This window comes from Ambystoma mexicanum, chromosome 13, assembly GCF_040938575.1.
Source record: "Ambystoma mexicanum isolate Mex_15411 chromosome 13, UKY_AmexF1_1, whole genome shotgun sequence".
Taxonomy (NCBI): domain Eukaryota; kingdom Metazoa; phylum Chordata; class Amphibia; order Caudata; family Ambystomatidae; genus Ambystoma; species Ambystoma mexicanum.
In genome coordinates this window covers 18,261,854-18,283,585 of record NC_090938.1, presented here as the reverse complement: position 1 = coordinate 18,283,585, position 21,732 = coordinate 18,261,854, and the positions used below count along the sequence as shown (strand labels likewise).

The 21,732-nt window shown below is 46.6% G+C and overlaps 1 protein-coding gene across 1 annotated transcript in view; it reads right to left on the bottom strand.

Moving 5' to 3' along the window:
• Nucleotides 1–21,732, bottom strand: part of LOC138520746 (zonadhesin-like) — a 220,749-nt gene that overhangs the window by 114,374 nt on the left and 84,643 nt on the right. Inside the window, exon 2 of the mRNA XM_069633029.1 lies at nt 14,161–14,265. Coding sequence (XP_069489130.1) covers nt 14,161–14,254 — 94 coding nt within the window. The 5' untranslated portion in view covers nt 14,255–14,265. The remainder of the gene's footprint in view (nt 1–14,160; nt 14,266–21,732) is intronic.

The window sequence follows — 21,732 nt, the reverse complement described above, 5'->3', positions numbered from 1 at the left end:
TTATATAAATTTAGTAAATTTACAATCAGACCTGCTATCTCCTACTGGAGACAAAAAGTACTGCCTGCCCCACTGTACGGCCTTGAGACGAAGAATATTATGTCCTCGACTGTTCTTCACCGACTGGAGGCCAAATACTGGAGGGGTGTTTTAAATCTCCCTCAATGTGTACCTAGTCCTTGGTTAAGATGCAAACTGGGCCTTACTTCCTTGAGTGCTGAGTATCATTGGAGGCTATGTGCCTTATTCTGTAAATGTCTGACTTTTGTACGAACTGACAAGATACTTACCATTCTATCATCTTATATGTTAACCTCTGGACATTTATTTGTTAAAACCTGGGTATCGTACATTCATAACTAACACACAGGGATTTGCCTCAACTCCACATTACCTCAAGAAGCGGGTATGTGTCCTTTCTGTTACCAAAAAGTACTATAACACACAAAACAGACTGAGGAACAGAAAAGCTTCACCAGAGCTATTTATTGTATTGTGCAATTAATGCAACCCTAACTCTTTCCCTGCAGGGAGTGCACTAAGCTACCCCTGCTTGATATTACTAACCCTAACTGGATGCTAATATGCCGACTGTAGGCAGAATTTGCATGGGGACTATTCATACCCTATATTACAAACATGAAAAACCATATTCACAGTGAACTGCCACAATAAATTTTATACATCTAAATGTCATTAATCCAAACAATTAAAACCAAGACAGTTACGGAAAAAAAACATTTCCCGGCTGTGCCCTTGGATGAAACAGACAGGTCACGTGGGACTCGGCGTCACACTCTTCGACAATTTAATTGCCCTCCGTGAGGTGTGTCTGGTTGATCCAGGAGTTATTTATTAAAACATTTTATAAAAATATATGTATGTGTCGCACAAATTCTCAGCACAAAAATGCACTTTATATTTGATTCATTTCTTTACAAGTGCATGTACCATTCTCTTGTGCGTGACTGTTTAACATCTTTATAAATAGAGAGCATAAATTCTCTGAGATAAATTCAAACAATTTGTGTTTAAAAGTGCATAAGTCCACTTGTGTCACTCTAAATAGGGTGACATCTATATATCTGGTCGACCGGTTTCAATGATGTCTTGCGTATATCATATTCTTCAGGACCCAATGTTGCTTCTTTAGACCCAATCAGCAAGCCCCATAGAGGCGAGATTGCGACATATCCTGTCCAATTGTTTTTATATGCAAGGAACAGCACGTTCGGTTTCTGTGGTATTGCCACTTTCAAATAGTAGAGTTGGAAAGCCTGAAATGGTACTTTATCTTTCTACTTGTAGATGTCCCTTCAATAAGGAGAGCTTGTTGTGGTCTCGCAGCTTTGTTCATAGCGTTTTATGAAGGAAGTCTTGTTGGATTCTCAATTCCTGAGCACGATCTCTTCCGTCACGTTGTTTCCTGGTTTCGTGATTATCGCGGGTAGCGTTCCTCGCGGTAGACGCTAATGGAAGAATCCGCGTCTCCTTCCATTAGCTCTCCTTATTGAAGGGACGTCTACAAGTAGAAAGATAAAGTACCATTTCAGGCTTTCCAACTCTACTATTTGAAAGTGGCAATACCACAGAAACCGAACGTGCTGTTCCTTGCATATAAAAACAATTGGACAGGATATGTCGCAATCTCGCCTCTATGGGGCTTGCTGATTGGGTCTAAAGAAGCAACATTGGGTCCTGAAGAATATGATATACGCAAGACATCATTGAAACCGGTCGACCAGATATATAGATGTCACCCTATTTAGAGTGACACAAGTGGACTTATGCACTTTTAAACATAAATTGTTTGAATTTATCTCAGAGAATTTATGCTCTCTATTTATAAAGATGTTAAACAGTCACGCACAAGAGAATGGTACATGCACTTGTAAAGAAATGAATCAAATATAAAGTGCATTTTTGTGCTGAGAATTTGTGCGACACATACATATATTTTTATAAAATGTTTTAATAAATAACTCCTGGATCAACCAGACACACCTCACGGAGGGCAATTAAATTGTCGAAGAGTGTGACGCCGAGTCCCACGTGACCTGTCTGTTTCATCCAAGGGTACAGCCGGGAAATGGTTTTTTTCCGTAACTGTCTTGGTTTTAATTGTTTGGATTAATGACATTTAGATGTATAAAATTTATTGTGGCAGTTCACTGTGAATATGGTTTTTCATGTTTGTAATATAGGGTATGAATAGTCCCCATGCAAATTCTGCCTACAGTCGGCATATTAGCATACAGTTAGGGTTAGTAATATCAAGCAGGGGTAGCTTAGTGCACTCCCTGCAGGGAAAGAGTTAGGGTTGCATTAATTGCACAATACAATAAATAGCTCTGGTGAAGCTTTTCTGTTCCTCAGTCTGTTTTGTGTGTTATCGTACATTCATAACATCATGGCTAAAGCGGATTTGACCTTGGAAGTTCTCATTGTTAATCCCACTCGAGCAAAAGAAAAAATCTTTAGACACGACTGGATTAATACGAGAACTAAATGTCTATCCTATAATGATTATCAAGCACTAGTTTATGAACACAAAAAACTCAATGTTTTGGCCTCTTATCTAAATCAGTCTCCTTCACCTCAAGTAAGAACAACTATTTTCCGTCTTCGTTTCAATTTGTTCCCTACATGTGACATTTTGGTCAGAAGAAATCTCTTGCCCTCGATTGAAAATTTTTGCTCAAAATGTGGCTGTTAAGGAAACTCTTAAACATATTATAGCTGAATGTCCAGCAGTTGAGGTTCAGAGAAACAAATATTTTGAGTCGCACATGTCCTATATTAGTGCGATACCTGCTGACACTCGATGGTCTGTGTTGCTTTCAACTAGCTCAACCAGCATTCAGATTGCTATTCATAACTTTTTGGCTGTGCTCAAATTGTGAATTTTGTCTCTTGTTTGGGATCAGAAATATAAGAACTTTCCGGGTATATTAACTATTGGATAATCCATCCGGAATCTCAATCTTGCATTGAATTACACTTTGTCCTTTTTAAGTGAGTGGTAGTTCGATTGTTCTAATAGTTATCGGATGGAATTCTTTCTTGTTTGTTTTTTGATCCTGTTTGCAATCTCACAGCTTCTTTCCTTTTATTGTTACAATAAGATATATTATGTTAAAGTAATCTTATTGTTTGTTTATTATGTGTCATGTTTGTAATTTGGAAAATGTTTATGAATTTGTTAAATATTAAAAAAGTTGATTTTTCAGCTATATTCAATAAACAATAAAAAAAAAACTGTATTTTGACTTAAAGTGTGACTTTTGTCCCAATTGGACATTTGTATATGCATATATATTGTATTCGCCTTGTAATATCTTTAGCTTTATGCATCTGTACTGTTTAATAAATAAGTACATTGTTGATACTTATCTGGTGGATTCACAACGCTGTCTCCTAATCGCTATGGTTTCAGCCTTACTACTCAGCCTTGGTAGTGGGAGTTTGGTTACACTGTTTGTAAATCCTCTCAGGGGTCCACTAAGGTTTGCTTCTAGAACTCTACACCATTATGAAGGTACGCATACATATGTAATGTTGTGCTCACACTTGGAGTTTGTACTAATCACCATATGTGTTAAAAGAATGTACCCTTTGTTAAAAGAAGAGGCCTTCTCTTTATACAGCAGCATTTAAGACCTGCTGACCTGGCAAGAACTTGTTTTTAACAGAAGAATTGTGTTTGGTCACTGTATGTCGAAGCATGCTGAGCCTGCTAAAACTATCTGCAGATTACGGGTGGGGAAGGAATGAGTAAGCACAGCCTCGTGCACAGAGATAAGGACACAGAGGGGCACAAGAGAGAGCGAATAACAGATAACAGGAAACCACAATAGCAGATGTTGAACTGTTGACCGTTGATGCAAAGTCATGACTGGGAGGAACCGCCTTGTGGTGGACATAATCTATGTGCAGCAATGTATGACAATGTAAAACAGATGGGTATAAAAGGACCACGATGTGCAGGGGAAAGGGCGGCACTTTGACGACTTGCTTTGCGAGACGGTTGAACTTGTGGCCCATTCGCGAATGCTTGTGTGTTAATAAAGCAATGTTTACTCAACTCTTTTCTGTTTGAGTTTTTATAGGGTCCCTTTTGTACTGGTTATGGTGACGGCGAGAAATCGCACCCACAATTTTGGTGTCAGAAGTGGGATGCGAAGGAGCGACAGTCCGTCACTGGGTGAGGAACGCCGCGGCGGAACCGGAGAAGGAATTGATCACGGGGCCCCAACAACTGAATCCGCACCTTTGATTGCAACCAACGCGTCATCCTTGTTTTTCCGGCTCCGTTGGCGGTGGAACAGCAGGCTGTCGCCCTTCGGGTCCGGAACACTCTGGCGGGACCCTTAAGATAAGTGGTATGGACGGATGCATGATGGAATAAGGAAATAATGATTCAGGGTTTGTGAAGAGGACGGTGGTAAGTCCGTCTATGAAGAAGTAATGTTGAAATGATGATATGATATGTTAGATACGCCAGGAGGATGTATTATTATTTTTAGCCAATAGGTGCATATTTGGGAAAGGTGAGTGTTTTAGGCAATTGCGGTATACCGCCAAGATGGGTCAAACGGCTTCCCACAAGGGAGGTATAGGCAAGAGACAGTATGCCCCCCTTGAAGGAACCCCTGCATTTGATATGTTGATTAAACATGGATTGAACTCGACATTGTTTTTAAGGGAGTGGTCTGAATATACAAAAGATTCGATTGAACATAATTGGCCAGATACCGGGTCCTTTGACATAGACCGCATATCCAAAATAGAGATAGAGTTAGTAAAAAGACGGGTTAGACCCGCACAGTTTGAGGCTATACGACTATGGAGGGTAGAAGCAATGCGCAGGCGCAATGCTCAGAATAAACAAAAAGCAAAGGAGCAGAAGAGAACGGTAAATCAAAAATTACATGATCTAGAGATAAAAGAGAAGGGTGAGAGGCTAGATCAGTTGGATAGACATATGATGATTAAGAACAGTGGGGGTATGTATCCTGCCGTGCCGGTGCCTCGATATGAAGATGTGATAGGGCTAGAAGCAGAACAAACAACGACTGAATTATTGTTTCCAGGAGCTACAGCTCCACCGGCAGACAGTGAGGGTGAAAGGGTGGAATTCCCAATGAAGTATGGAGACCCAGATAGGTTGATAGACCATAGGAGAACGACTACTGTAGAAAAGGATAGAGATGGAGACTTGCAAATCCTTATGACCGGGCTGTATGGCACACCCCTCAATGACAGCCTACGGGACCAATTGGGGCGTTTGACACCTTTGAAATTTAGGACAGTGGCCACTAAACTATATACCTTTCATGAGGGTAACTGTAAATTGAGAGGACAGAGTACTGCGGATCTGCCCTCAGCATATCAGGACGCTGTCGCGTTACTACCAGTGACTGCGTCCAGTGTTCAGTTATGGGGATGTATGTCCGACATAATAGCGGAAGTCATAAGGGGCGGTGTTGAATGGGAGAAGGAAAAGAGGGCATGGGAAAGAGAGGTGAGGGAAAGAGAGGCTAAACTCAAAGATGCAGACCAGGCGGGCCAAAACGTAGCTAATCGTATGATAGCATCCATACACTCGCAGTCCATGTCCACCCTGGTGAGTCTGATGGAGGGCCTTGGCTGGCCTATACAAGTAAACGTAATTAAATATCTTCTTATTAGGGTGGATGATATAGAAGAGGAAAAGGAGCCTAGATATGTGTCCCAGTGGAATAGGATTAGGACGGAATTGGATAAGAAACTGCTATCTAATATAAGAGTGGATGATTCAGGGGCGGAAGAATGGAGGATGGCTAAGGTGGAGAAACTATTAAAAGATTATAAAAAAATAAAAGAGAAAGCTCTTAGTCATCAATCCTCTGTTTCGCCACCAGCGCAGGCCCCTATGAGTGAACAAACAAATACGGAAAAGTTACTATTAATGCCAATGAGAGAGTGCCAACCCACCATAGAGGCAGCCACTGGTAACATGATGCGCACCTATGTGTATGTCCCTTTATCCCGAATTGAATTAATGCATATCACCAAGTCCATCCCCGACCCCCGTATAGACCCGGCAGGATTCTACAAAGAAGTAGGAAAGTTATTCAGACCAGGGTTATTTACCGTAGAGGATGTAGATAACATATTGTTAGCCATTGTGCCAGAAGAAATATGGACCCCCTTTCGTGCCAAAGACAATGAAACAATAAAATGGAAAGATGTAATGGATGCGAGCAAAAATAGAAAACTGCATGAGGAATATCCTGAACCCCTAAGGGGGCATGGCATGGCAGTCCTGAGGGCTCTAGAAAAGGTGTTACCCCCATTTGATGTGAATGTGGAGAAACTGTCCGCTGTGATACAGGGTGCAAGTGAGGAAGTAGCACAGTACTTTCTGCGTTATGAAGCAGCATTCAAAGCGCACAGTGGGCTAGAGATAGGGTCTGAAACGGGCCAATGGTACTTTGCCACAAACTTTGTAGAGGGGCTCCACGGGCCAATTCAGGAGAACATTAGGAGGGCAGAAAGTAGGTATTACGAAAGAGGGGAAAGAGTAAAGGGACAACAAAAGGCACGACAAGAGAAGGATCTAAAAACCAAAGTGTTGATGCAACAGTTGCATCAAGGGGCCCAAGGCAGGTATAACTACAATTATAACGGCCCGTCACAGGGCTATAGTAGCAACATGATAGGGGGCCAAGGGACAGGAAGACGTACAGTGCAAGGAGGTGCGCTATATGGGAGGAGGGATGGGCTACCCCAAGATGTATGTGCCTTCTGCAAGAGACCCGGACACTGGAAATCCCAGTGTCCCCAGAGTGGTGGGAGAGTAAGGGGCGCATGGCCCCCTTCACAGACAACATTTGCCCCAGGAAATAGGACTGGTGGGTACGGCAACCAAGACAATAGAATGTTTAAACCCCCTCAACCCAATGCCTTTGACGGACAAGCAAGAGGGGATGTTCCCTGGCCGGCCCCGCCTCCCCCCAATCTACTGTATCAGCCACGACAAACGACACAAGTGCAAGGTGTATGCCAGGGTGAAGAATGTGGAGAAGGGGTATACTATAACGATGATTTTCAGGATAACACAAGCGATATGTCCTGAGGATGCCGGAATGAGATAGCGGGAGTGGTGCAGGTTCCTATAGACCAAAGGGGGCCTTATGCCTCTATTAGGATCGGCCCCCACTGAAACTTGAGATGTCTGGTAGACACGGGAGCTGGAAACAGTTCCGTGAATATCAGAGCCGTCCCCGCTGTCCCATTATCGGATAAAAGCAAGGTATCAGTTGGATTTGGGGGAAATCCAATAAGGACTCCTGTAAGTGAAATAGTAGAAGCGGAACTTCATGGGGTAAAATGGGAGAATGGGTGGCTGTTGACCAATCACTGCCCAGAAAACTTGTTAGGTATTGATGCATTAAAAACGCTAGGGGCCACAATATATTGCTCCCCCCAGGGAGTGAGAATGACCATAAGCAAACCTATGAGTATGATAGGAGTAATGCAAACCCTGCCCCCGGAACTCCAAGACATCCCGAATGAACTATGGGCCACTCATGGGAATGATGTAGGAGTGTTGGATGTTTCCCCAGCAGTAATCAAACTAAAGCCCGGTGCCAGGTTGCCCAGGATAAAACAATATCGCATATCACACGAGGGAGAGCAGGCACTATATCAAATAGCACAGGATATGATACGGTTAGGGGTGGTAGAGCCAACAAATGATAGCCCTTGTAACTCTCCGATCCTTCCAGTACACAAGAAAGGTGATGAAGCCGTACCCTATCGTTTTATTATTGATTTGAGAGAAATAAACAAAATAGTAGAACCCAGATATCCAGTTGTCCCTAATATTTCAAGTGTACTCACTTTAATTCCCAAAACAGCGAAATGGTTTACGGTAATTGATTTGAAAAATGCCTTCTTCAGCATTCCTATTGCCGAAGAAAGCAGGTACCTGTTTAGTTTCACTCTTCGAGATAGACAGTATCGATTTACTAGAGCCCCGCAGGGATATACAGAAAGTCCCGCCATATTCAGCCAAGCACTAAAAACACAGATGGATAACCTAGCCCTACCCGCTAACACTGCTCTGATACAATATGTTGATGATTTGCTATTATGTGCAGCCACCGAAGAGGAATGCCATTATGTGACCAGATTGGTGCTAATGCACTTAGCAGAGAATAAGCACAAGGTAGCTCTAGCCAAAATGCAGTATGTAAAACAAAAGGTCCATTATTTAGGCTTTGAGCTGTCCGAAGAGGGGCGAACCCTGTCTACTGATCGCATTGCTTTGATACAGTCCATAAAAGGTCCAGACACGGCAAAGGGTCTCCGAAGGATAATTGGTGTTTTATCCTACTGTAGGCACTGGATTCCTGAATTCTCTGTATTGATCCAGCCCATGCTAAAAGCCTTAAAAGAAGTACAAGAAAACGGCCCATTAGAATGGACACCTGAGATGGAATAAGCCCTGACAGCTATGAAAGATGTTCTATGCCACGCACCGGCCTTAGGCACACCTGATTATACTAAGAGATTTTGCCTTTTTGTTGATGAACAGGAAGGTTGCGCTGTGTCAGTCTTGACACAGGAACAAGGGGGTAAACAGAGACCATGTGCATATTTTTCTAGCACTCTGGACTCAGTAGCTCGAGGCCTACCCCCATGCATGAGAGCAGTAGCTGCAGCAGCGACAGCCCTAAAACAAAGTGCAGGTATCATCCTAGGGAGTGAAGTAACAGTAAAGGTTCCACATACGGTAGATGTTCTTCTGAATAGAGTGCATACACAGCATTTGACTACAGCTAGACTCACACAGTATGAGATGATCCTGTTTGCCAGTAATGTAAAAATTGAACGGTGTAACACTTTGAATCCAGCGACACTGCTTCCTTTGCCCACCTCACCTGATGACATTAGGCATGATTGTGTGATCCAAATGGAAGAACACACTAAGGGTAGAGCAGACCTGCAAGACACCCCGCTGGTTGATAATGAGGGTATATTATTCTGTGATGGTTCCTGTTTCAAACTGCCAAATGGGGAGACAACAGCAGGGTATGCAGTAACTACAGGGGAACGGTTGATTGAGAGTGGGAAAGTGTGTGAAAAATCGGCCCAGGCAGCAGAATTAATTGCGCTAACGAGAGCATTAGTGTTAAGCAGCGGTATGAAAGTGACAATTTATACTGATTCAGCCTACGCTCATGGGGTGGTTTCCAGTTTTGGTAAACTCTGGGGAGAGCGTGGGTTTTTAACCTCCCAAGGTGATACTATTAAACATGCCCGATTGATTGCTGAATTATTGCAAGCCCTTACGCTGCCCAAAATGGTGGCCGTAGTGAAGTGCTCAGCGCATAAAAAAACACTGGATTATGTCACGCAGGGAAATTCTTTGGCTGACCAGATGGCTAAACTAGCTGCCACAAGGGATACATGGTGGGAGGCCCGACAGCTCATAGTGGGGAGGAATGTGACTATGGAAGGGACGAAGGAGCGCGTAAAGGAAATCCAAGCAAATGCAACCATTGAAGAAAGACTATCTTGGCACAAGGATGATCAATATGAGGAGACGGTAGATGGGCTATGGGCACATACCAAAACGAACACCTGGGTACTACCTGACGCATACTTACCTGTGATAGTGAGCGTGGCTCATGATCCAACCCACGTTAACGCAAGAACTATGGAAGAAGTTTTAAGTACTGTGTGGTACAACAAAAGATTGGGAATGTATTGTCGCCAATGGGCAAAACAATGTGAAATATGTGTTTTATATAATGTGGGGAAAGGTGTACCGGCCCCGGCGGGCCACAGTAAGTTACCCACCTGCCCTTTTGAGGTGGTGTATATGGACTTTATACAGCTGGAGCCTGTAAATAAACATTCCTACTGTTTGGTGATGAAATGTGGGTTCTCAGGATGGGTGGAAGCATATCCCCTGCGGGACAATAGTGCCACCTCCACAGCACAATGCATATTGAAACTCTGGGTGCCCTTGTATACGGTCCCCAGATATCTATGGTCTGACAATGGGACTCATTTTACTGGTGAAGTAGTACGCAAAGTTTGCAAGGCCCTTGGTATTGATCAACGTTTCCACGCAGTTTTTCATCCTCAATCAGCTGGGATTATAGAGGGCACAAATAAGGTACTGAAGAACAAACTGGCAAAGGCTTGTGCTGAAACGGGACTGAAATGGCCGGATGCATTGCCTATTGCATTATTGAGTATGCGTACTATGCCTAAGCGTACACATGGTTTATCTCCTTTCGAAATTGTTATGGGGCGTCCACCAAGTATTGGGACCCCCATATCACCTAAGAGATTGTCTGAGCAAGCATGGCCTGCATTACAACAGTACTGTATTGGGTTAACTAATAGACTGATTTCTATTAATGCACAGGTGAACGCAGTAGCTCCATCTCCTCTGATAGGAGAAGGTCACGACGTGCAGCCCGGTGACTGGGTTGTTATAAAAGCCTTCGATCGCACCAGCGGACTGCAACCCAGATGGAGGGGCCCGTTTCAGGTGCTCCTCGCAACACAAACTGCGGTAAAAGTTGATGGCAAACCGCACTGGTACCACGTGAATCACGTCAAGAAGACGCTTCCATTACTGATTCCTCCGGAAAAGGGAACCAACCAACCCCAGGTTGCAACAGTACTGCCAGATGCCATTAGTAGATGTGCCCATCGTCTCCGATCCCGTGACGTGTATGTGCCAAGCAACGTGTAAGGACACTGTTTTGAACTTTGATCATTAGGGAGATGAACATTTGGACTCTCTTGTTGGTTTTAGCAGAATTGTGCCTTACTGAAGACGACGGGCTTGTAGCCTGAAGGGCCTTCGGCGTTCCCCTCCTGGGACAGGCACTACGAGACGTGGGACAGATCGGAGGAAGGTTTTTAGTGAGACCTACCACTATTAGAGTAATAAGGACACTGGTGCTTTAAATAGGGGATATTGCTATATCGCTAGGTTGCAACTGATATACGCTGTATACTGAGCCATATACTGAACTATGTCTACACCCGTGTATGCTAGTTTAGTCCCTGAACGGATAAGTGTATGCTCCTCAAACACAGAAGGTAAGAGGAAAATACCAGTTTGTACCACAAGAGGCAAAATTTTGTTTTCTGTATGCACGATAGTAGTACTAATAGCATTTGCCATAATATTCTGGTATCTGGAACATCCATCTAGATATGAATTAAAGAACCTGTTGCCCGAGTCAAATGAAACAGGGAGAACAGATTGGGTCAAGAGCAGGAATCGAGATGCCTACGACCAACACGACCCGGAAGACTATGCTAAAAATGAATATGTGAAGATAATAAACACAACATATGGGGTAGTGAATAAAACTGATTGCTGGATCTGCACCCACATGCCCCGACATAGCAGTGAAGGCATCCCAGTGTACGCATCGCCAGTTACTGAGGATGCTGGGTGTACATTAATTTACATGAGAATAGTGTCAGCACAGCAATACATGATACCGAATACCGCTTGTTATGTTAGAGGAGAGAACAAAACCCTTCTAAAGGAAAAGATACGCTATAAAATCAAAACTGAGGGAATCGGGCTTGCACCTGCTATGGTACAGATAGTAAGAGAACCTCCTCCCCCTATCACCATCACACAAGAGTTTAGGCCAAAGAATATATGTTTTAAGAGGAGCGCAAGAGGTAATCAAAGAATGATCTCGGGGTGCAGTCAAATGGTGAATCTAAATAACTACACGAAGGGATTGTTACAGATTGAAGGACATGCCTACGTCTGTAACAAGAGGGCTTATTTGTGGTTAGCCAATGATTTTGTTGGGGTATGTTACATAGCCAGAATAATGCCGGCTGTGATGGTATATGCCCCGTCTACTCTGCATAAAGAAATACACAGCAGAAATAAACGAGCAGTAAACCCAAAAATTCCTACGTATCAACCTACAGGATGGGAAAAGTTTATAGATCTGATGGGGGTCCTGGTTCCTCCAGCGGGCATCTTTATGAACAGTCAAGAAATCCAAAAGCTAAACAGGGCCCTTGAGTTCGTAATCGAAGAATCTGCAGACCTAATGGAAAACATCACTTATGAAATGAAAGCAATTCGGCTAGTGGCTCTCCAAAATAGGTATGTCTTAGACATACTCACTGCAGAAAGGGGCGGAGTCTGTTTTTTGGTGGGATCCCAATGCTGTGTTTACATACCAGAAGGGAGTACAGGAATCCTGGATGGAGTAAATAAACTGCATAAAGTGGCGGATAGCATCCACCAGGAGGAAGGGTCAGGAGATAGCTGGTGGATGAAGCTCCTGAAAGAAATTGGATGGCAACTTCTTACGCCTATACTGGTTCTAGCGGCAATAGTTGTAGGAATTTGTCTCTGCATCCAATGCTTCCCGGTATGTGTGTCGTGCTGTGTTTCCATGTGTTCTTCCAGCATAACGCGCCTAAATCCAATGGATAAAAGCCATGTACAACAGGAATTTTTTGACATGGGAGGCCTGGAGAAGATTATGGTACATACAGTATGTGATGATGTTGCTTTCCTGCCATCTGCTTATGCTAGGACTGTTTAGATTGATGCTCAAGTGTGAGCAAAGGGTGGATTGAAGGTACGCATACATATGTAATGTTGTGCTCACACTTGGAGTTTGTACTAATCACCATATGTGTTAAAAGAATGTACCCTTTGTTAAAAGAAGAGGCCTTCTCTTTATACAGCGGCATTTAAGACCTGCTGACCTGGCAAGAACTTGTTTTTAACAGAAGAATTGTGTTTGGTCACTGTATGTCGAAGCATGCTGAGCCTGCTAAAACTATCTGCAGATTACGGGTGGGGAAGGAATGAGTAAGCACAGCCTCGTGCACAGAGATAAGGACACAGAGGGGCACGAGAGAGAGCGAATAACAGATAACAGGAAACCACAATAGCAGATGTTGAACTGTTGACCGTTGATGCAAAGTCATGACTGGGAGGAACCTCCTTGTGGTGGACATAATCTATGTGCAGCAATGTATGACAATGTAAAACAGATGGGTATAAAAGGACCACGATGTGCAGGGGAAAGGGCGGCACTTTGACGACTTGCTTTGCGAGACGGTTGAACTTGTGGCCCATTCGCGAATGCTTGTGTGTTAATAAAGCAATGTTTACTCAACTCTTTTCTGTTGGAGTTTTTATAGGGTCCCTTTTGTACTGGTTATGGTGACAGCGAGAAATCGCACCCACAATTAGGGTTCCGAAAATCCATGTTAATAGACTGTAAGAAGAAATGCCCCAGCTTACAAGGTGGGTGTGATTTTAGTAGAAGACTTGAAGCCAGTACTAGGCCGGCCCTCTGATAGTGCAGGATTGCACAATGGATTAGATAATGCAGGACTGCCTGTAAGGATGTTATGCCAACAAGACTGGAGATGCTTCAGACTTCAGTGGTAAAGTCTATGCTAGCTTCATGAAACCCAGGATTCACACACTGAGTGACATCAAGACAAAAAGCCAAAGCCCAAGAACAGCTACAGCAGAGTACACCACTGTTGGTCGACAGAGTGCCACCAGCGGGAGAAGTGCACCCTAGAGAGCCGAAGCCCAAGACTGGCAGAGGTTGGAGAGTGGGAAACCAGATGAGAGGAGCTTTTCATCGGCTGATGACGTGATATCTAAAGAGGAGTATACTCCTGCTGGCACCGCTATGCAGGCGAGAAACCCAAGACTGGTCACCTGTGTGTGCCCTGTTATCTAAAGAGGAGTAACCTCCTGCTGGCACCGCAGATTGAGGTGGAATATGCACGCGAGAAACCCAAGACTGGTCACCAGCGAGTGACCTGGTTTCTAAAGAGGAGTAACCTCGAGGTGGAATATGCACTTGAGAAAGCCAAGACTTTTCCTTGGTGGGTGACAGGGATTGCAGTGAGGAGGAACCCCAGCCAGAATGGCAATTTCCAGGGTAGAAAGGTTGACATTTCACAGACAGATGATGTGGACTGTAGTGAGAAAACCCCCCCTGACTGGTGACATCAAAGAGGGGGGGTTAAATGCACAGGGGAGGAGCACATTAACTCTAGGGTGGAAATCTCTAGATTGGCACAAGCTGGAGGGGTGACATTAGAAGAACATGAGCAAGCAAGACTGACCTGCACCTAGTGTGATGAGTGGGGAAGACTCCAGCTGGCTGCCTCCATGGAGTGGGTCAGGAAGGCTTGGACTGTCACAGCTCACCTGGGACATCAGACAAGGTGCTGCGGAAATAGGAGACAACAAAGGGAACAAGTGAAAGTATGGAACTAATACTGAGTAATGCACACAATAGTGACAGCAAGAAGGCTCTCAGACTCGGGAGTTTGTGGTGAGAACTTTTATGTAAGTCCACCCTAAGTAAAGCAGAGGCCCTTTCTACATGATTTCTACTGCTACTGCAGGCTTGTGGCAGGTGAACATTTTCATTTTTGGAACACAAGTTGTTCCATACATCCAAACTTCCTCAGAATGAACTACAGATATCAACGTGTAGGGGCGATGGCTGAGCAAAAGGGTGCTGACATATTATTCTAAAAGTGTTAAAAAAAGAAGCATGTATCTATCACTGAATGTGGCACCGATACCCAGGGGCCCAGGCAGATATGTGACAGATTCAGCCTCTGGTTACTCGTTCCAGATGCCACCTATTTCTGGTGGTGCGAGAATGGTTCCTGAAAGATCAGCAGAGTTCATCCAAATCTACTATGCCCTACCCATTACCAATAGGATTTCATGCCTACCTGCTCTACTCATCAGGAAACCAACCATGACTAATCGGGCTGTTCCCTACCAATTACTAAGAGGATTTCATGCCTAACTGCTCTACTCATCAGGAAACCAACCATGACTAATCGGGCTGTTCCCTACCAATTACCAAGAGGATTTCATGCCTAACTGCTCTACTCCTCAGGAAACCAACCATGGCTAATCCGGCTCTGCCACCCCCCACCAATTACATAGAGGATTTCATGCCTACCAGCTTTACTCTTCAGGAAACCAACTATGACTAATTCGGCTCTGCCACCCCCCACCAATTACCAAGAGGATTTCCTGCCTACCTGCTCTACTCATCAGGAAACCAACCATGACTAATCGGGTTGTTCCCTACCAATTACCAAGAGGATTTCATGCCTAACTGCTCTACTCCTCAGGAAACCAACCATGGCTAATCCGGCTCTGCCACCCCCCACCAATTACAGAGAGGATTTCATGCCTACCAGCTCTACTCCTCAGGAAACCAACCATGGCTAATCCGGCTCTGCCACCCACCCACCAATTACAGAGAGGATTTCATGCCTACCAGCTCTACTCTTCAGGAAACCAACTATGGCTAATCCGGCTCTGCCACGCCCCACCAATTACCAAGAGGATTTCCTGCCTACCCGCTCTACACCTCAGGAAACCAACATGGCTAATACGGCTCTGCCACGCTCCAACAATTACCAGGACGATTTAATTGCTACCCGCTCAGCTCTTCAGGAAACCAACCATTGCTAATCTGGAACTGCTGTGCCCCATCTATGAGACAGAGGGATCCATGCCTACCTGCTCTCCTCTTCTAGAAGCCAATTACTGCGATCCTGGCTTCGCTGCACCCCTCCTATGAGCCAGGACCCCAACCATGGCTAATACGTGATCCTGGCTCTGCTGCACTCCTGCTTACCTGCTCTACACTTCAGGAAACTAACCATGGCTAATTTGGCTCTGCTGTGCCCCACCTATTAGACAGAGGGGTTCATGCCTACCTGCTCTACTCTTTAGGAAATCAACCACAATGGTCCTAGCCTTTCTGTGCTTACCTATGAGCCAGAGGGTGTCATGTCTACCAGCTCTACTCTTCAGGAAACCAACCACGATGTTACTGACCCGGCCGTACCTTACCTTTGAGACAGGGATTCATGCCTACCTGCTCTACTCTTTAGGAAATCAACCACAATGGTCCTAGCCTTTCTGTGCTTACCTATGAGCCAGAGGGTGTCATGTCTACCAGCTCTACTCTTCAGGAAATCAACCACGATGTTACTGACCCGGCCGTACCTTACCTTTGAGACAGGGATTCATGCCTACCTGCTCTCCTTTTCTAGAAGCCAGCTACTGGGATCCTGGTACTTCTGCACCCCACCTACGAGCCATAGGGTTCATGCCTACCCTCTCTACTCTGCAGGACCCCAACAATGGCTAATCCAGCTCTGCTGTGCCCCACCTATGAGACAGAGGGATTCACTCCTACCTGCTCTTCTCTTCTAGAAGCCAACAACTGTAATCCTGGCTCTGCCACGCCCCACCTATGAGCCAGAGGGGTTCATGCCTACCTGCTCTACTCTTCAGGAAACCAACCATGATGGTCCTAGCCTTTCTCTGCTTACCTATGAGCCAGAGGGTGTCATGCCTACCAGCTCTACTCTTCAGGAAACCAACCACGATGGTCCTGCCACTGCCGTGCCTTACATATGAGCCAGAGGGAGCCAGGCCTACCTGCTCTACTCTTTTAGAAGCCAACTCCTGTGATTTCGGCTCTGCTGCACCCCACCTATGGGCCAGAGGGTTTCATGCCTACCTGCTCTTCTCTTCTAGAAGCCAACTGTTGTGATCCTGGCACTGTCAAACCCCACCTATGAACCAGAGGGTTCATGCCTACCTGCTCTGCTCTTCAGGAAACCAACCACAATGGTCCTAGCCTTGCTGTCCCTTACCTGTGATCCAGAGGGTTCATGTCTACCCGCTCTACTCTTCAGGGCCCCCACCATGGGCATTCTGGCTCTGCTGTGCCCCACCTATGAGCCAGCAAGGTACATGCCTACAAGCTCTACTCTTCAGGAAACCAACCATGATGGTCCTGCCACTGCTGTGCCTTGCTTATGAACAGGCAGAGTCATGCTTACTAGCTATACTCTTCAGGAGACCATCCAGAGTGATCCTGGCTCTGCCGTACTTTACATATGAGGCAGAGGGATTAATGCCTAACTTCTCTACTGCTCAGGAAACAAACCACAGCTATCCTGGTTCTATTGTGCCCCACCTATGAGTCAAAGGGGTTCTTGCCTACCTGCTCTACTCTTCAGGACGCCAACCACAACAATACTGACCCTCCCATACTTAGATGGGTTCATGCCTACCTGCTATACTTTTGAGGAAACCAACCATCGCTAATCTGGCACTGCTGTGCCCCACCTATGAGACAGAGGGATTCATGTCTACCTGCTCTCCTTTTCTAGAAGCCAACTACTGGGATCCTGGCTCTCTTGTACCCCACCTATGAGCCAGAGGGTTCATGCCTACCCTCTCTACTCTTCAGGACCCCAACAATGGCTAATCCGGCTCTGCTGTGCCCCATCTATGAGCCAGAGGGGTACATGCCTACAAGCTCTACTCTTCAGGAAACCAACCACGATGGTCCTGCCACTGCCGTGGCTTACCTATGAGCCAGAGGGAGCTAGGCCTACCTACTCTACTCTTCTAGAAGCCAACTACTGTGATTTTGGCTCTGCTGCGCCCCACCTATGAGCCAGAGGGTTCATGTCCAACTGCTCTACTCTTCAGGAAACCAACCACAATGGTCCTAGCCTTGCTGTCCCTTACCTATGACCCAGAGGGTTCATGCCTGCCCGCTCTACTCTTCAGGACCCCAACCATGGCTATTGTGACTCTGCCGTGCCCCACCTATGAGCCAGCGAGGTACATGCCTACCAGCTCTACTCTTCAGGAAACCACCCACGATGGTCCTGCCACTGCTGTGCCTTACCGATGAACCGGGAGAGTCATGCTTACTAGATATACTCTTCGGGAAACCATCCACAGTGATCCCTGCTCTGCCGTAGTTTACATATGAGGCAGAGGGATTAATGCCTACCTTCTCTACTGCTCAGGAATTAAATCACGGCTATCCTGGTTCTATCGTGCCCCACCTATGAGACAGAGGGGTTCTTGCCTACCTGCTCTACTCTTCAGGTTGCCAACCCCAACGGTACTGACCCTACCGTACCTTACCTAGAGGGATTCATGCCTACCTGCTCTCCATTTCTAGAAGCCAACTACTGGGATCCTGGATCTGCCGCATCCCACCTATGAGCCAGAGGGTTCATGCCTACCCGCTCTACTCTCCAGGACCCGAACAATGGCTAATCTGGCTCTGCTGTGCCCAACCTATGAGCCAGAGGGTTCATGCCTACCTGCTCTACATTTCAGGAAACCAACTATGGCTAATCTGGCTCTGCTGTGCCCCACCTATGAGACAGAGGGGTTCATGTCTACCTGCTCTCCTCTTCAGGAAACCAACCCCAATGGTCTGAGACTTGCTGTCCCTTACCTATGAGCCAGAGGGTTCATGCCTACCCGCTCTACTCTTCAGGGCCCCAACCAAGGCTATTCTGGCTCTGCTGTGCCCCACCTATGAGCCAGCGAGGTACATGCCTACAAGCTCTACTCTTCAGGAAACCAACCACGATGGTCCTGCCAATGATGTGCCTTACCTATGATCTGGGGAAGTCATGCTTATTAGCTATACTCTTCGGGAGATCATCCACAGTGATCCTGGCTCTGCTGTACTTTACATATGAGGCAGAGGGATTAATGCCTACCTTCTCTACTGCTCAGGAAATAAACCACGGCTATCCTGGTTCTACCGTGCCCCACCTATGAGACAGAGGGTTTCATGCCTACCTGCTCTACTCTTCAGGAAGCCAACTATGATGGTACTGACCCTGCCGCACCCGCCCTATGAGCCAGAGGGTTCATGCCTACCCTCTCTACTCTTCAGGACCCCAACAATTGCTAATCCGGCTCTGCTGTGCCCCACCTATGAGACAGAAGGATTCACACCTACCTGTTCTTCTCTTCTAGAAGCCAACAACTGTATTCCTGGCTCTGCCACACCCCACCTTTGAGCCAGAGGGTTCATGCCTACCTGCTCTGCTCTTCAGGAAACCAAACATGGCAATTCTGGCTCTGCTGTGCCCCACCTATGAGCCAGAGGGGTACATGCTTACTAGCTATACTCTTCAGGAGACCATTCACATTGATCCTTGCTCTGCCGTACTTTACATATGAGGCAGAGGGATTAATGCCTACCTTCTCTACTGCTCAGGAAACAAACCATGGCTATCCTGGTTCTACCGTGCCCCACTTATGAGACAGAGGGGTTCATACCTGCCTGCTCTATTCTTCAGGAAGCCAACCACGATTGTCCTACCCTGCCGTAACTTACCTATGAGCCAGAGGGATTCATGTCTACCTGCTCTCCTTTTCTAGAAGCCAACCACTGGGATCCTGGCTCTGCCACACCCCACCTATGAGCCAGAGGGTTCATGCCTACCTGCTCTACTCTTTAGGACCCCAACAATGGCTAATCCGGCTCTGATGTACCCCACCTATGAGACAAAGGGATTCACGCCTACATGCTCTTCTCTTCTAGAAGCCAACTACTGTGACCTTGGCTCTGCTGCACCCCACCTATGGGCCAGAGGGTTCAAACCTACCCGCTCTACTCTTCAGGATCCCAACATTGGCTAATCTGGCTCTGCTGTGCCCCACCTATGAGACAGAGGGGATCATGCCTATCTGCTCTCCTCTTCAGGAAACCAACCACAATGGTCCTGACCCCCCCGTACCTTACCTAGAGGGATTCCTGTCTACCGGCTCTACACCTCAGGAAACCAACCATGGCTAGTCCGGCTCTGCCATGCTTCAACAATTACCAAGAGGATTTCATTCCTACCCACTCTACTCTTCAGGAAACCAACCAACGCTAATCTGGCACTGATGTGCCCCACCTATGAGACAGAGGGGTTCATGCCTTCCTGCTCTCCTCTTCTAGAAGCCAACTACTGTGATTCTGGCTCTGCTGCACCCCACCTATGATCCAGAGGGCTCATTTCTACCCTCTCTACTCTTCAGGACCCCAACCATGGCTAATACATGATCCTGGCTCTGCTGCACTCCTGCCTACCTGCTCTACACTTCAGGAAACCAACCATGGCTAATCTGGCTCTGCTGTGCCCCACCTATGAGACAGAGGGGTTCATGCCTACCTGTTCTACTCTTCAGGAAACCAACCACAATGGTCCTAGCCTTTCTGTGCTTACCTATGAGCCAGAGGGCGTCATGCCTACAGCTCTACTCTTCAGGAAAGCAACCACGATGGTCCTGCCACTGCCGTGCCTTACCGATGAGCCAGAGGGAGCCATGCCCACCTGCTCTACTCTTCTAGAAGCCAACTACTGTGATTCTGGCTCCGCTGTGTCCCACCTATGAGCCAGAGGGGTACATGCCTAAAAGCTCTACACTTCAGGAAAGCAACCATGATGGTCCTGCCACTGCCATGCCTCTCCTATGAGCCAGAGGGAGCCATGCCCACCTGCTCTACTCTTTAGTAAACCAGCCTACGGATGTTGCTGTTATTGCTGTAAGAATTCTGGTGCCGACCCCTAGCTGCTAATAGTGTGTCAAAATAGCTCTGTAGCAAGTGAGTGTCTATGGCTACCATGGAAATAGAAGCTGGTGGTCAATACTGAGCCCCTCTACAATTTCCATGGCGTGGTCAGGTGGGGTGGTGTGGAACGAGAAGCTGGGAGCCATGGAGGACATTAATGACCATGGTAAGGAGGATGAAGGGTGGGGGACATGGGTGGATCGCAGAGTGTCCTGGGGGACAGATAGGCTTATGGGAGTCATGGGAGAGGGGATCACTGAGCTATTCGTAGCACAGGCTTGCAATGTTAATATCATCCTGTGAACTGAATTCCCAGGTGCTCATATAGCATTCCCTATGTTGACCCTTAGTGTACTCGCCCCAGTGATTAGTTCCTTTGGATTCAATCCTTCATTCAGGTTTTGCAGTAGCACCCTGGCCTTCTATGTGCTCCCTGTATGCCTGGAGTGGATGCTGATTCCTGTGGTGGGGCACAAGACACCCAGAGTGTCCCTTTTTGAGCCCTTCTTGACGCTAGGTCTAATCTCTCCCTCGCTCTGTGAGAGTGTTCCCGTAGCACATTCTGCCTGAACTACCACCACCACCACCAGCTCTCTTGGTCTGTAATGGCAAGATCTGGTTCATATAGTGCAAACTGTACAAGTAATTTGGGGTTAATGCTTATAGAGGCCCTTTACTTAGCAGACCCTGTGCGGGGCCATCAGGGCTCCCCTGCTTGCAGAGGCCTTTTAGTTTGCAGGCCCCCGTACCGGGCCATCAGGACTCCTACTTGTAGAGGTCCTTTACTTATCAGACCCTGTGCTGGGCCACCATGGATCTCCTGCTTGGCGAGACCCTTTACTTAGCAGACCCTGTGCTGGACCATCAGGGCTCTCCTGCTGGGAGAGGCCCTTTACTTAGCAGGCCCTGTGCTGGGCTCCTGCTTGGCGAGACCCTTTACTTAGCAGACCCTGTGCTGGACCATCAGGGCTCTCCTGCTGGGAGAGGCCCTTTACTTAGCAGGCCCTGTGCTGGGCTCCTGCTTGGCGAGACCCTTTACTTAGCAGACCCTGTGCTGGACCATCAGGGCTCTCCTGCTGGGAGAGGCCCTTTACTTAGCAGGCCCTGTGCTGGGCTCCTGCTTGGCGAGACCCTTTACTTAGCAGACCCTGTGCTGGGCCCTCAGGGATCCCCTGCTTGCAGAGGCCCTTTACTTAGCAGACCATGTACTGGGCCATTGGGGCTCCTTGCTTGGCAAGGCCCTTTACTTAGCAGACCCTGT